This window comes from Mastomys coucha, unplaced genomic scaffold (genome assembly GCF_008632895.1).
Source record: "Mastomys coucha isolate ucsf_1 unplaced genomic scaffold, UCSF_Mcou_1 pScaffold21, whole genome shotgun sequence".
NCBI lineage: Eukaryota > Metazoa > Chordata > Mammalia > Rodentia > Muridae > Mastomys > Mastomys coucha.
This window is the reverse complement of record NW_022196904.1, coordinates 69500774-69514067: the sequence shown is the minus strand read 5'-3', so window position 1 is coordinate 69514067 and position 13294 is coordinate 69500774. Positions and strand designations below refer to the sequence as shown.

Sequence of the window (13294 nt, the reverse complement as noted above, 5' to 3'; positions counted from 1 at the left end):
AAAAAAACCCTCAGTAGAAGCCACTACTGTCTAGGTATCCATGCCCAGGAGAGGGGAAAGTCTCCAAAATCCTGGGGCTGGCTTGAGACCAGAAGCTTTCTGCAGAGGCATCCTATGGCTTTGTTCTACCTCCAGGATCACAGATCACACTCTCAGATGTTAGGAGCCACTGACCTCCCCTAGAGAAAGAAGCCAGGCATGAGGAGTGGGTCAGAATGAGGACAGGCCTCCACTCCTTGGCCCACAGTGCTTCTGAAAATGGGTACAAAGGAAGGTGAGAGATTCAGAAGTTCATCCCATCCCACAGAGAGAGGGAGAGAGAGAGCTGGAAGCTTGGATCTGATGGGGTGTACCCCATGGGAGGCAGAGCTGACCTGTGAGAGAGCAAAGGGCACCCTGGAATCTTTCGTCCTGCCATCCTGTCAGGAATTGCCCTGAAGGCAGGTTTGTGCACTTGAGGAACAGACACCTATGTGATGGAACAGAGACAGAAAGACAAATAGATTTATTTGGGTCCAGCGGTGCCCTCTTCCCTGGGCTGCTGGTTCAGGCCAGTTGCCATGCTGGTACGGGAGGCCATGGTGGTTAATGCTCTAGACCTCACCACTGTGTCCATCCCCCCAGATCAAAGCCATGTTAAATGGCCTTCCTAGCCGTCACACAGTTAAGGAGAAGAGCATGTGTGTCTGGCACCAGTCACAGCAACTCTATGTGGGGTTTTTCCAACACCACAGATGATGCTTTAGAGGCTCCAGAACATTCAGGCTCTAACTGCCCATTCATCCAGGGCTGACTGTCTGTGCACAACATTGCTTCCTCTGTCTCTTCTCTCCAGCCAGGATTTTCCTGCCTCCTGGTGGCCACAAGTCCCCAGGACTACCTGGAACTGTATTCAGCATCTTGACTTCAATTTCTAAACTCTGGGTTTTCTCTGAGCCACTCAAACTAATATGGAAAGCATACCATTTAGCATAACCACTCGATTCTGGCCAGCTCTCAGAGCATCTTCCTGGCTAACCAGGAAAATGACTACTTGTACATAAAGAGACTATTCTAATTGGGGTTTGGCAACTAGAAGATCTAGGACCTGGCATCCAGCTAAGGGCAGCTACCAAAAAATAAAAGCCTAGTCACATAGAAAGAACTAGAAAGCACCAACCTTGGGAAGTTCCCTTCTCAGGAACAAAGAACAAGATACTGCATTGCTGCAGTCAGTGCTGATGTCCCAGCGTATATTGGGTACCACCCACCCATCCTGGGTCCTGCCCAGCCACGGCTACTGACTCCAGAGGGGAAGCTGCGCTTGGAATGTGATTCCCCAGCTTTGCCATGACACTTGGTGATGCTCCATTAGCAGAGTGTGACTCCTAAGATCCCTTGTCACCTCCTAAAGCCTCTGCCAGCCAGCCCTCCCAGCACCACACTGATCACCAGATTAAGGAGCTCAGAGATACAGCTGAGGCAGCAGCTGAGGCAGCTAAGAGAGGGGTGAGGCAGGGAGGGCAGCAGGCAGCTCCCCCAAGTCCCTGCCATCTTGACTCTTCCACACCCCTACAACAGGCACTTGGCTCACTGTGCCTGACTTCTATACCCTTCTTCACTAAGATCTGGACCAGTCCACTGCACTCCCAGATAAACTAAGAAACAGGTGGGGAGACAGATGAAGGGTATCTACATGGAGAACAGCAGGAAGTGAGAAACTGGCTAGAGCTATGCAATCAGAAGAGAATGGCTCAGTGCTCACCTTTGTCCTCAAGGTCATCTGAGGCCAATCACAGAGCTCCCTGTGGGTCTCTGGCCAGCTGCCTGCTCTAGATCAGAGTACATCCCACCACGTCTGAGGAGAGAAGGCTGGCAAAGAAGAAACAAGAGAGAGAACTGGACATTAGAACATTTTCTTAAAGACACTAGCTTATTAAAGAAACACACAGTAGTTGAGCACAGTGGTACATGCCTTGAGTCCCAGGATACAGGAGACAGAGGCAGGCAGATCTCTGAATTGAAGGCCAGCCTGGGATACATGGGAAATTCCAGGACATCCAGGGCTATATATAGACTCTATCTAAAATTTGAAAGACACCAAACACACACACACACACACACACACACACACACACACACATACTTACACAGATTAGTCAATTTCTTCTCTGTCTATAAAGAATGGCATAGGCTTGTAGGCTTGGTAATAAAAACTAATCAGAAAGGAATGGGGACTTAGGACTAACTAGCCCTAGGCTTGGATGTTCAGTAACCCATAGGCTATGTCACAAGAGGACAAGACAAGTGGGGATGAATGATAGATAGAAAATGACCAAAGTCACATGTGCAGACACTTGCACATGGATGAGGGAATAAGGCTGCATCCCTGCCCCTTGCTTTCTGGTGTTCCTGTGGAGCTCCAGAGGGGTAGACACTTTGAAGGCATGACCTGGGAAGTTGCTAGGCTGAGCTTAGCCTGGAAGGTACCCAGCATTTCTCAGTCCTGTGCCCTATCCCATGGCCTGCAGGGAGTGAATGGGACATGCCCAGGGCACCAGTCAGCAATTGCTCTCTTCTCCTGTGCTGGGCTGGGGAGACTGTCCACTACTGCAGCATACAGGCCAGAGGAAGCCTCAGGCTTGGGAGTGTGCTCTGTGTAAGGACCTGAGGAGACAGGCCCTGCTGACTCCTGATCTTCCATCAATTGCTCAAAAACCACAAACTCACGCTTCAGCATGTGCAGTGATCACATCCTTCCTTCCATAACCTCACTCAGAACTCACTAGTCTCATTCTTGTCACTGTGCTAAATGAACACAGGCTGAAATGATCATCACCAGCAGAGATTTTCTCAGCTAGGACAGAACCAGGAGTTCCTGAGGCTCGGCTTCATCACTGTGCTATTTGGATTAAGAGTCAAAGGGACTTGTGCTGTCCGAGGTCACACAGTAATCCAGTGGCGAGGCCATGACTGTACCCTGTGTACCACCCTACTTCAAGGGCCTAAAAGGGAACTTCCCCATCATATCCTAAACAAGACCCTGACCTGCTATGGACGGCAGGGGCCTGGGGACAGAGGAGGCCATAATGCGATAAGCCGACTGGCCATCTGGCTCTGGGACGGAGGAGAGCCCAGACTGGTCGCTTCTGCTGCCTGGTCCCAAGGGGCCCTGTGTCACAAGAGACAGACTGCCAGATGGACAGGCAGTAGCCTAGGTCTGGGTAGAAGCCAATGAGTCTCCTGGAGTCAGAGCTGACCAACTTTCAGGGGTAGGGGAAGGAGTGGAGAGGGCACAGAGAGCAAGGCCAGGCTTCCCCCAGGCCAAAGAGCCCCAGGACAGGAAAACTGGGATTCCACATCCAGAGCCACAGCCTAGCTCCCCAGGTAGGCCCTGTGCAGCCTTGCCAAGCTCAACTCCACAGCCTCCAGCCCACTGGCCAGCCACAAACAGGGCCCCTCCTGGGGGAGGAGGAAGGCAAGCACATCTCCCCTGGCACCTTCTCAGACATGCATGCAAAACTAATTAACATGGGGAGACATGCGAGCAGCCGGCCAGCTCCACACCCTCCAGTCCATGCAGACAAGGCGATCCCTTGTCCGGGGGACCTGCACAAAGCTTTGTTGCTAATTTAGGCATCTGTCTCTGTCTGGTCTGGTCCTCCTGCCTGCACTGGGGTTTTTCCCAGCCCCTCGGACAATGCTGGGAACAGGCCTGCAGATCCCTTATTCAAATCACACCCGGGACAATAAGCTCATTGTGCAGACCACAGAAAGGGGGATGCTGGGGGTGGGGTGGGGAGTGTGCTAGGGGCATCAGGGAGTGGAGAAGGGTGGGGGTGTGTGTGAAGAAAATAGGAAGCCAGTAAAGTGTTTACTAACATAGCCCCCGCAGCTGCCTTGGGCCCCTTGCCCCTCCCTTGCTTGGCTGGGAGCTGGGGAGAAGTCTTGGGACTGAAAGGTAGGAGCTCCAGAGTGGATGCAGGACCTCGTGCCTATGGGCCCCTGCGGACAGATACAAATTCTCACTCAAGCCTCCAATCTGGTGGCCCTTCCTTCAACAAAATCTATAACCATCTCTGCATGTGCAAGCATCCAGCATAATTTTTTAATAGCATAGTTGGGGGGTTCCTTTCTTTCTCACCTCAGGCTTAGCAGAGTAATATGTAGAGTCACTATAGAGATAGGGCTAGAGACTGAGGCCCTGGTGGCTGTGCAGGGTGCGACAGGCTGTCTCGGCCATTGTCTTCAGGCAACATTTCATCTTCCCCTCCTTCCCATCTACTAAATTAGGAAGTAGATGGTAAACTGCAAAGGGGCAGGCCTCCCATGGGCAGGGCAGAAGGAAGGCAACTCTGGGGGCTCTTGGCAGATGGAGCTCACTCAGCCCGGCCACTGCTCAGACCATACCTGGCCAGACTCTTGACTGTATCCCCACACAGTGAACAAGAGAAAAAAAATCCTGAATCTGTATGTGTGCAAGGACATACAGACCAAGTATCCTGATGTCCCTGAGGGGGAGAGCTGAAGCTTTGAAATGTCTTCTTTTACCAACACCGCCCCCAGCTCCCTGTCGCACTGAGTACGCCTAGACAGGCCGACATAAATAGACACACACAGTCTGACACTGACACAAAGATACAAAAAGAAATATACACCCAGAGGCAGCAGCAGATACACACTGACAACTGTGTAATGAGCACTGGACGACAAGAACATTCAGTCAGGAGCTCTCTCCACCGGGCTGGCCAAAGATTATGGTTGTACTGCAGAGCAGCACCCCAGCTCTTTTCTTTTTGTCCTGTCTCTTCCTTTGTTTGTTTTCTGAGGCAGGGTCTCATGTAGCCCTGGCTGTCTTTGAACTCCTTACTGTCCTGTCTCCATCTCCTAAGTACTAGGGTTAAAGGCGTGAGCCACCATATCTGGGCTTCAAAAGTCATTTTCATTGTCCTGTATCTCAAGACAACATATCCTGAAGCTGGACCAAGGGGAGCTTTGCAGAGGGAGCTTTCCTTTCAGTACTATCTCGGCCTCCAGTTTCTTGCTGTTAAAATAATTCCGAGAAGAGTATCATAGGATGAAGAGAAACATGCATGATTACTATATACCATCCCATGATGGGAAAGTATTAGCTCGAACAGCCAACAGTCGACGGTTCTCAATAAAGACATTTTATGTGGGTCAACCTAGCAAGCAACTGGTCCCACAAGAATGAAACATTCCATTTGTTTATTTCCTTAATTTTACTGTAGTATATTTTGAAATAGGACCTTACTGGTTGTTCAAACTGACTTTGAGCTCCTGGGATCAAGCATTCCTTCTGCCTCAACCTCCTGAGTAGCCAGGACAGGACTTGTATGTCCCCATACCTACCTTTCCTGTTTCAATTTCAATGCCTTCCTCAAACAGGTGCTTTTGTCCCAGTAAAAGGAAACAGTAAGGACAATGTAAACAGAGTGAATTCTATATGAACTTCCAGCCACACAAAAAGAAAGAACAGCTGCCAGAGAGAGCCATCAACATATATGTGGGACCTACAGCGGAGGTGGGGAGGGAACCTACCTTTTTAGTCATCATCAAGCTCTCTTTTCTCCTTTCTCTTCTTCTGACCCACCCTGGAGCGTGTCCTGGAAGAGAGACAAGGCCCATGAGAGGGAGAGCAGAACAGAAAGTGAGACAACTGCACACCCACTCTCTCAGCACAAGAGTCTGTGAGCCACTTTGCCCTAAAGGAAGCATCTCTCAGGAGCCTCGTGACTGAAGTGTGTGCTGTCGATTTGCTCCCATATTTAAACTCTTGGCAAGTCTCTGTGGATGTGACATTTATTCAGTAAACTGCCTCCAGAAACCTAAGCAAAAGAAGCCACAAGGGAGCTAAGGATGCCAGTGCAGGGAAGACCCACTTGCTGTTGGTCCCGGAGCATCCTCTTGCTCTGTGGCTCAGCATAAGAACTAAGAGAACATGCGGTCATCCTGGGAAAACATCTTCATTGACCTCTCTGTTTCCTAAAAGAAGGACAGATGTTTCAGGAAAAATCCAGCACTGCTGTCTCACCAGCTGTTACTCACCTGTCCACAGAAGAAAGCCTACTTCAAGTATATTTACCTTGCCCACCAGCAACAACTGGACAGTACATAATGAGGCTAAGGGCAGAGCACATCCTCCTAGCCTTCTGGTGGCTCAATCATTCAAAGGTTTAGAAGGAACTTCCATGCAGCCAGAAGTGGCATGGACTCTCCTATGTGCTTTGATAACCACCATACACACTATCTAAAAGCTTTATTTACACACACACACACACACACACACACACACACACACACACACACACCAGTAACAAGTCCACCAGAATGGTAATAATGAGAAGAAACCTATTTGTCTTTCCTATTCTTGGAAGGCAAGGGACAGAAAAAGCCCATAGTCAGGGATAGAGGACTGGGGATAAGGATTCGTTTGCAGAGCTGGGCCATAATCCCGCTATGTGGGAGGGTGGTGGCCAGATGCTCACCAGCATCAGTCTACTTGTAGACCTAACTGCCAAAAACTGTGCTTGGAATCCAACTTAAGGAGAACCAGGAGAGAACTCCGAACCTGGTACTCCAGACCACCTTCTGGTGTCTAAGGAGAAGAAATTATGAATTCCTCCATGAATTTCTCCAAGTACTGTTTAATATCCAATTGCACTTAAGATAGTTCATACTAGTTTCACACATAAATCTCAAGAAGTTATTGATATTCTGATTCCTAAGATCCAAACTGTTAAGTGGAGAAAAGGAGACTGTAGGGCCAGTGGGATCTAGAAGACTGAAGTCTAGCTAGGTGACAGCTGATGGTCACCATGGGCAAAGCATGAAGTGGCCTCTGACTTTGTTCTGCAGGACCTTGAAGAATGAGGGGCATAGGGGAGGCAAGAAGCCACAGACTGATGGCCACTGTCACATTCCATGCGTGCTAACTCAGCACTCCCTCCCTCAGCCTGACCTTCCTGTTGTGGATGGACGCGTGAAGTTCCATATTACAATAGCTAAAGGGCTCAGTGGAGGACTGTGGTTTCCTCCTCTGTGTCCCCAAGGCCTTGCTTGACACATAATGTTCAGTCAATAAATGTTGAATGAATAAATGATTGTGGTAAAAAAAAATAATAATGTGGCATGGGAAGATGGCCAACTTATGAGCTCCACAATTCCCTCATAAAGTCGGAAATGGCTCCATGAGCGAGTCCAAGGCAAGTGCGATGAGATAACAGGCACATAGTGGGTATGCCCACTCAGCTCCAGCTGGCCTAGGTGGCACAGGGCCTGGCAGTCTCCATTCTACCCACCATGTTCCCATGGTGACCAGACCAGTTCCTTTAGCTGCCTCCCTGCCTTGTTATTCTTGGCTTCCACCATCTGACCTAATGCTCCATACTTAACTTTCAAGCCTGGTTCAGTATGATACTTCCAGCTTCTCTAAACCTCTGGCATCATCCTCCAGCATAGATCCTGCCCTCTTGGTGGACTAAAAGACACATTTGGGCACAGGAGGCATTCTCTGGTATTTCTCTCTCTTTTCTTAACTTCCTGGACCCAAGTTAAATCATATACCCTGTATGTGTGCTCATAAACCCCTAAATGTGTATCTGCCAACACTGCTCAAGCTAATCTCTATGATCCAGAGGTCAGGGAGCAGGGCAGGGTTTTCCCTACACCACTATGGAGCTGCAGACAATTAGAAGATACAACAACTTTAGTGCATCATGAGAGAGAGCTAAGCTTGGTCCCTTGCTTACCATCTTCCAGGGATTTTATTTATATCAAATGTGTGACACGACGACATCTCTTCTCTCCTCCTCCTCTCTCCTCTCCTTTCTCTCCTTCTTTCTCAGACCCAGAGATTGAACTTGGGCCCTGGTATTTCCCGAGTGCTAATCCCAAATTCACAGTTGAGAAAGGTAGCTCACAAAGAGGAAAAGCAGCATGCTCATTGTTTCTGAACTAGATCAGAAAGGCCCACCTCGATCCTGTGAGCCTGCAGCCTCTGTCTCACTGCTGGCCTCTGACAGCATAGAGGAGAGGTTGGCGAGATGGCTCAGGAAGGTTGCCAAGCCTGACAACTGAGTTTGATTACCAGGCCCACACAGAGAGAACCAGCTCCTGCATGTTGTCCTCACACACACACACACACACACACACACACAAATGCACACACACACCCCATACAAATAAACATACATATATGTTAATATATAATCTAAATACAATGGGGTACCAGAAGGTTGCAGGCTCATAAGAAGAGGTAAACTAGAGACCTCTCCCTCTCTTTACCATCCATAGCACTTGGTAAGGAAGTGGCACACTCTGAGATAATGGCCATTGTCCTAACCAACAGGTTTTTAGGCTGCCAAACTAGCAGACAGAAGGGAAATCTGTCTGGCATTCTTTGCTTACAAAAATAAGATTGAGGGCTGGGGAGATGGGAAAGCAGTTAAGAGTGTTTCCTGCCCTTCCAAAGAGCCAATCTAGATCTGCACACTCTTGGTGGGCAGCTTACAACACCTGTAATTCCATTTCCAGGGAATCTGAAGCCCTCTTCTGGGTTCTGCAGGTATCTGTCCATATCACTCACCACACACACACACACACACACACTCTCACACTCACACCACACACACACACTCACTCACACCACACACACGCTCACACATACACTCATACACACACACTCACACCACCACAATACACACACACACACACACACACACATCTTAGAAAGAAAACAAGATTGGACAGAGGACATAGATCCTATCCTTCCTTAGAAGAATACCACTTCTAGGAGCAGAAGGCAAGACCCACACTCACCCTGAGCAGTCAGTCTCTTACAATTGTGGAAGCTTGTAGAGTTCACCCTGATTTTATCTTATTTTATTTGAGACAGGGTTTCTCTATGTATCTGTGGTTGTCCTAGAACCACCCTGATTTCTATAAACCGAAGCCCAGCAAGGCATTAGCTGACAGACACTATCGAGACAAATCAGGATCAGATGAGATGTTCCCCACCTCTCTAATTCCTTCCTGGGCTTCCTGGGGGTCTAGCACTGAGCCCTCCCATCTGGATTATTCAGCAGTGTTGCCTGCCTAAATCAGGAGATGCTACAGAGACGTCTTCTCACAGCTCAAACAGTCCTATGCTGCTTTGAAAACCCATCAGATTCCTTGGGAGACAAGGACCTTGTGAAAACCGCAATAGCTTCCTAAGTGCTACAGCTTCTGAGACCCATGAGAGGAAGAGAAGGGGAGAGCCCGTATTATATTTACTCCTCTGAGCCAGGCCTCAAAGACCCAGCATGCAAAGGTCAGCACAGAGCCCGGACAGTGCTGTGCCTGTAAATGCTTGTGGCATCTTCCCCATAACTCATGATTCCCACTTCCTATCTCTCAGGCCCCAAGGAGGAGCCACTTTTCAGACATTCCCAGAGTACGGAAGCTCAAAGGTCCTTGAGCCAGACCAGACTCCCCTAGCAAGAAACTGAATATTCTGAAAGGGGCCAGGGCTGGTGGCAAGGCTATCCCACAGCCTGGGGTCTTCCAAGGTGAGAAGGCTGAACAGGCCTCTACCCTCTGACAGCAGGACAAGCCCAGCACCTCCCCTAGGAGGAAAAAAAATCTCTCTGGAGACCAGAGGCCTGGCAGGGAGCCAAAGCAGGAGCCTCTCCAAGAAAATGCTGGCTCCGAGCCAAGAAGTATCCCAGAAGGTCCAGTCTGCACATCGGCTGAGGCTGAGGGGAGGAGGGGCAGCCAAGAGAGAGGCAGCCCCAACCATCTTCCAAAGGAACCTAGCCAAAACGGAGTTTGATCCGAACCTGAGACACACAGCTGTCTTTCCTTGTTTAGTGGTTTCTGTGTATCTAGGAGAGCATGAAGTCACCACTGCCTGGTGTGGGTGCCACTTTTAGAACAATGATCCTGTCAGCTCCAGCTCTGCCTACACAAACCCACTAGGGGACTGCTGACCCTGTATGGAGAGATTCTTCCAAGGTCAACCTCACCCCAAGTGCCGAAAACCACAATGTTGCCTACAGATTCAGGCCGTAGCTTCCTCCTCCAAAGACTGAGGGGTAATTCTCCCCACATAGTAGGCTCTTCCAGGCCTGAGACTCTCCACCTGGCTTTTCCACTGCACTCTAAACATAGACTTCTGAGATTAGACACCTCCTGGGTGAGATCAGAAGAATCGGGTATAAGGGTAAGTCTGTAAGAGGGCTCCATCCTCTGGTTTAGACCAGCCATTTCAGTTCCTACGCAATCTCAAATGTTCTAGAAGCCTCATTCCAAAGACAACAGGTCATTTTAATTATGTATTTTATTTAGTCAGATATTATTTAAATGTGCCATATTGCCCACACTTATGAGATCAACCATTCATGTCTATTGGATATCACATTGGACAGGACAGCAAGCAGCAAGTCCTCATTTTTAGGTGAGGATGTGGTTAAAGAATCTATGGAGAAGGCACCAAGGAAGAAAGCAAAGCCCCACATCCCATCCTTACAGTGGGGCCTACCAGCCTTCCCTTTCAGCTTCCAGATGCATAGCTGTGGACTATTAGGTAGATGACTGTATGATCAATCAAGTTCAGGGAGACTGCAATATAAACCTATCTGAAATAGACAACCCAGAAAGGACTAGAAATAGACACACTAGATGTTACAAGTCTGGGGAACAAAGACAACAGAAAGGCACTGGAGGGCAGCTCTGGGAGACCTCTGTGTCAGACCAAGTCTTGCTGAGGCCCTCTGTTTGTGCCATCCTGCTCAGGGCCACCTGGCTCCCATGGTGTGTCAATATCCATGCTCCAGCACAGGGTCTGGTGAATTTCCCACCACATCTCCCTGGAAGAGCTACCCACAAAAGCTCCTCACTGCTTTAGAAGGCGAGAACAAGCCGTGCATTTACCCACTGCCTCTAGTCTTCTTGCTCTGAGTCGCCATGCCAACACACAGTCATAATTACCAAGGAACGAGTCAATAGTGGCAGCATTGACAAAGACACTATATCAGGGCTTGTGAGCTAAGCAAGGTCAGGCTCTTCACAGCTCCCCAGCTTCCTGCCCACTTCCTTTATTCCACTCCGATCCATCTCTTTCCTTCATTCTCTCCCCCACCCAGATGGTCTGATTTTATTTTCTCTGCAGAGAAAGGAACTACAGCTCAGTGTATAAAACACTTTTATAGCAATTAGGAGACAGGTTCTTCTTTGAGTTCTGATTTTAACTTGTGGGAAAAAGTCACTTTAACATCCAGGCCTCAGGGCTTGCTTTTTTTTTTTTTCTTCTTCCTCTTCTGTGAATGTCCGGACACTACCTATTCAATAAAGGGGTGCCTGCATTTAATTTGCCTTCTAAATTCAGAGGTTGATTAAGTGTCATGTAGTCATCTCTGAAATCATCTTTATGATCAACAACAGAAGTACCAGAAGCTCAGGGGAAACAAAAGAAGGTTCAGACCAGAGAGGGAGTTCGTTCTAATGCCTGGGAACAGCAGGCCTTGCATCTCCCCCCAGGAAGAGTGAAAATCTCAGAAAAGGAGCCAGGAGCAGCTGAATGGTGGCCTCTATGAGATTATGAAAAGATGAGTGGGATGGATGAGAACTATCAGGCTAAGTGACACACATCCTGAGGCCCCCAGTGAGAAACAGGACATGCACCCATTTAAAATGAGAGGTCAGGAAAGGAAGGCAGACAGCCATCACTGGAGCCCTACACAAGAGCGCCCCAATTTCAGAACACCCAGTGCACCAACATCTGAACTTACAAAGGAGATAAATTGGAGGCTGATGATTAGCATCACAAAATGATTATTCCCTTTGTAAAAGGCTTCCCTGCAGGACTGCTTTAAATAGTGCATTTAAACCATGATCTGATTTGCCAAATTCGATTTATACACATCTACTGCCTAAGCTGGCGTGCGGCTGTATTTACATGTCTTCCCTTGGCACAGAGGAGGGGAGAAGCCAGCCATTATTTGGGGCCTTTAATCCTTGAAGACAGTAACTAATCTGGGGAGCTGAACCCTGTTTTTCTTCTGCAGCTGGGGCTTTAGCTGCGAACTGGACCCAGTTCTGCTGCTTTGCTCTCGGAGACCCTGCTGGAAGACATCAGGACTGGGACCAGATCTGTCAGAACCTTTCTGAAAATGGAGGCTCCCTACTAAGAAGCACACCCAACCCCACATTCAGGAGTGACACTTTTTGGTACAGATTTCTGGGTTATTAAACTATTTCCTGCAGTCATCAAGCCAAGGATTCAAATCCCACCTTTGGAGCCACTGACATTTACTAAGCTAAGTCATAGCTAGGTTGTTTGTGTATACTTAAAGCCACAAGAACCAAACCTGTGGAGGAAAAGGAGCCAGCACTCCACTAAAGAAGACAAAAGATCCCCTGGCACAACAGGGGATCCCTTCCTTGCTTCACCTAAAGGGATTTGTAGCCCTCACTGACAGCTCTCCCTGAAAGACAAATGACCCTCTCCAGTGAGGGCTGGTACATGTGGGAGTGCAGCTAGGAATCAGGCCCAACATGCAGAGGGAACCCAGCTCATACTATTTGCTGGGGGGCAGGGGGGCTCAGAGAGGTTATATTACCAGGAATAGGAACTCTACACTGAAAACACAAAGTACCCACACCCCTGTCGCTGCCTCAGTGTATCCACCCCTACTCTCATCTCAGCACTAGGCTCAGCTTTAGTTTTTGTTTACAATATGTTTATAGATTCCTACAGCAATAAGTCCAATTAGCACCTCAAACCAGGGCAAAGAACAAGAGAGCACCCCCGCCGAAAGAATGATCATCCTCAAAAGTGAGAATCATAGGCCATGGGTAAATTCTCTCCCTGTTGAAAGGTCCAGTAAAGCTTGGCTTCTGGATATTGGGAACTGGTAATTAGGATCCCTGGTCCGTGTCCTCATTTTACTAACTTAGTTGCCTCAAGGAAAGTCAACTTTTGGGGGGCTCATGCCCCCATGTATGAGATATGCATGCAACCTACATAATCACCCAGCTTTTTAATATATTTTTTTCTGGTGCTAGGTAAAGTGTACCGCTAGGCAAGTACTCTACCACTGAGCTACATCCCCATCCCATAAAAGCTCTAAATTTTTTACAAAACATATATCAGAAAAATGTTCATCTCTCACAAATCCTGATGAGCTTCCTTTTTCAGCAAGCTTATAAAGTCATCATGTTTTCTTTGTCTTGACTGCCAGGAAGCTCAGAGCAATGGCACTAGCCCATCACAAATTCTATTCTAAGCCAGGGCTTTGTGGTAGACATTGGC

General features: G+C 48.4%; 1 protein-coding gene across 1 annotated transcript in view; it reads right to left on the bottom strand.

Moving 5' to 3' along the window:
- Positions 1 to 13294, bottom strand: part of LOC116101272 — a 33483-nt gene that overhangs the window by 2990 nt on the left and 17199 nt on the right. Inside the window, exons 3-4 of the mRNA XM_031384881.1 lie at positions 5542 to 5606; positions 1745 to 1851 (exon numbers count right to left, since the gene is read on the bottom strand). Of these exons, the coding sequence (XP_031240741.1) occupies positions 1759 to 1851; positions 5542 to 5606 (158 nt within the window). The 3' untranslated portion in view covers positions 1745 to 1758. The remainder of the gene's footprint in view (positions 1 to 1744; positions 1852 to 5541; positions 5607 to 13294) is intronic.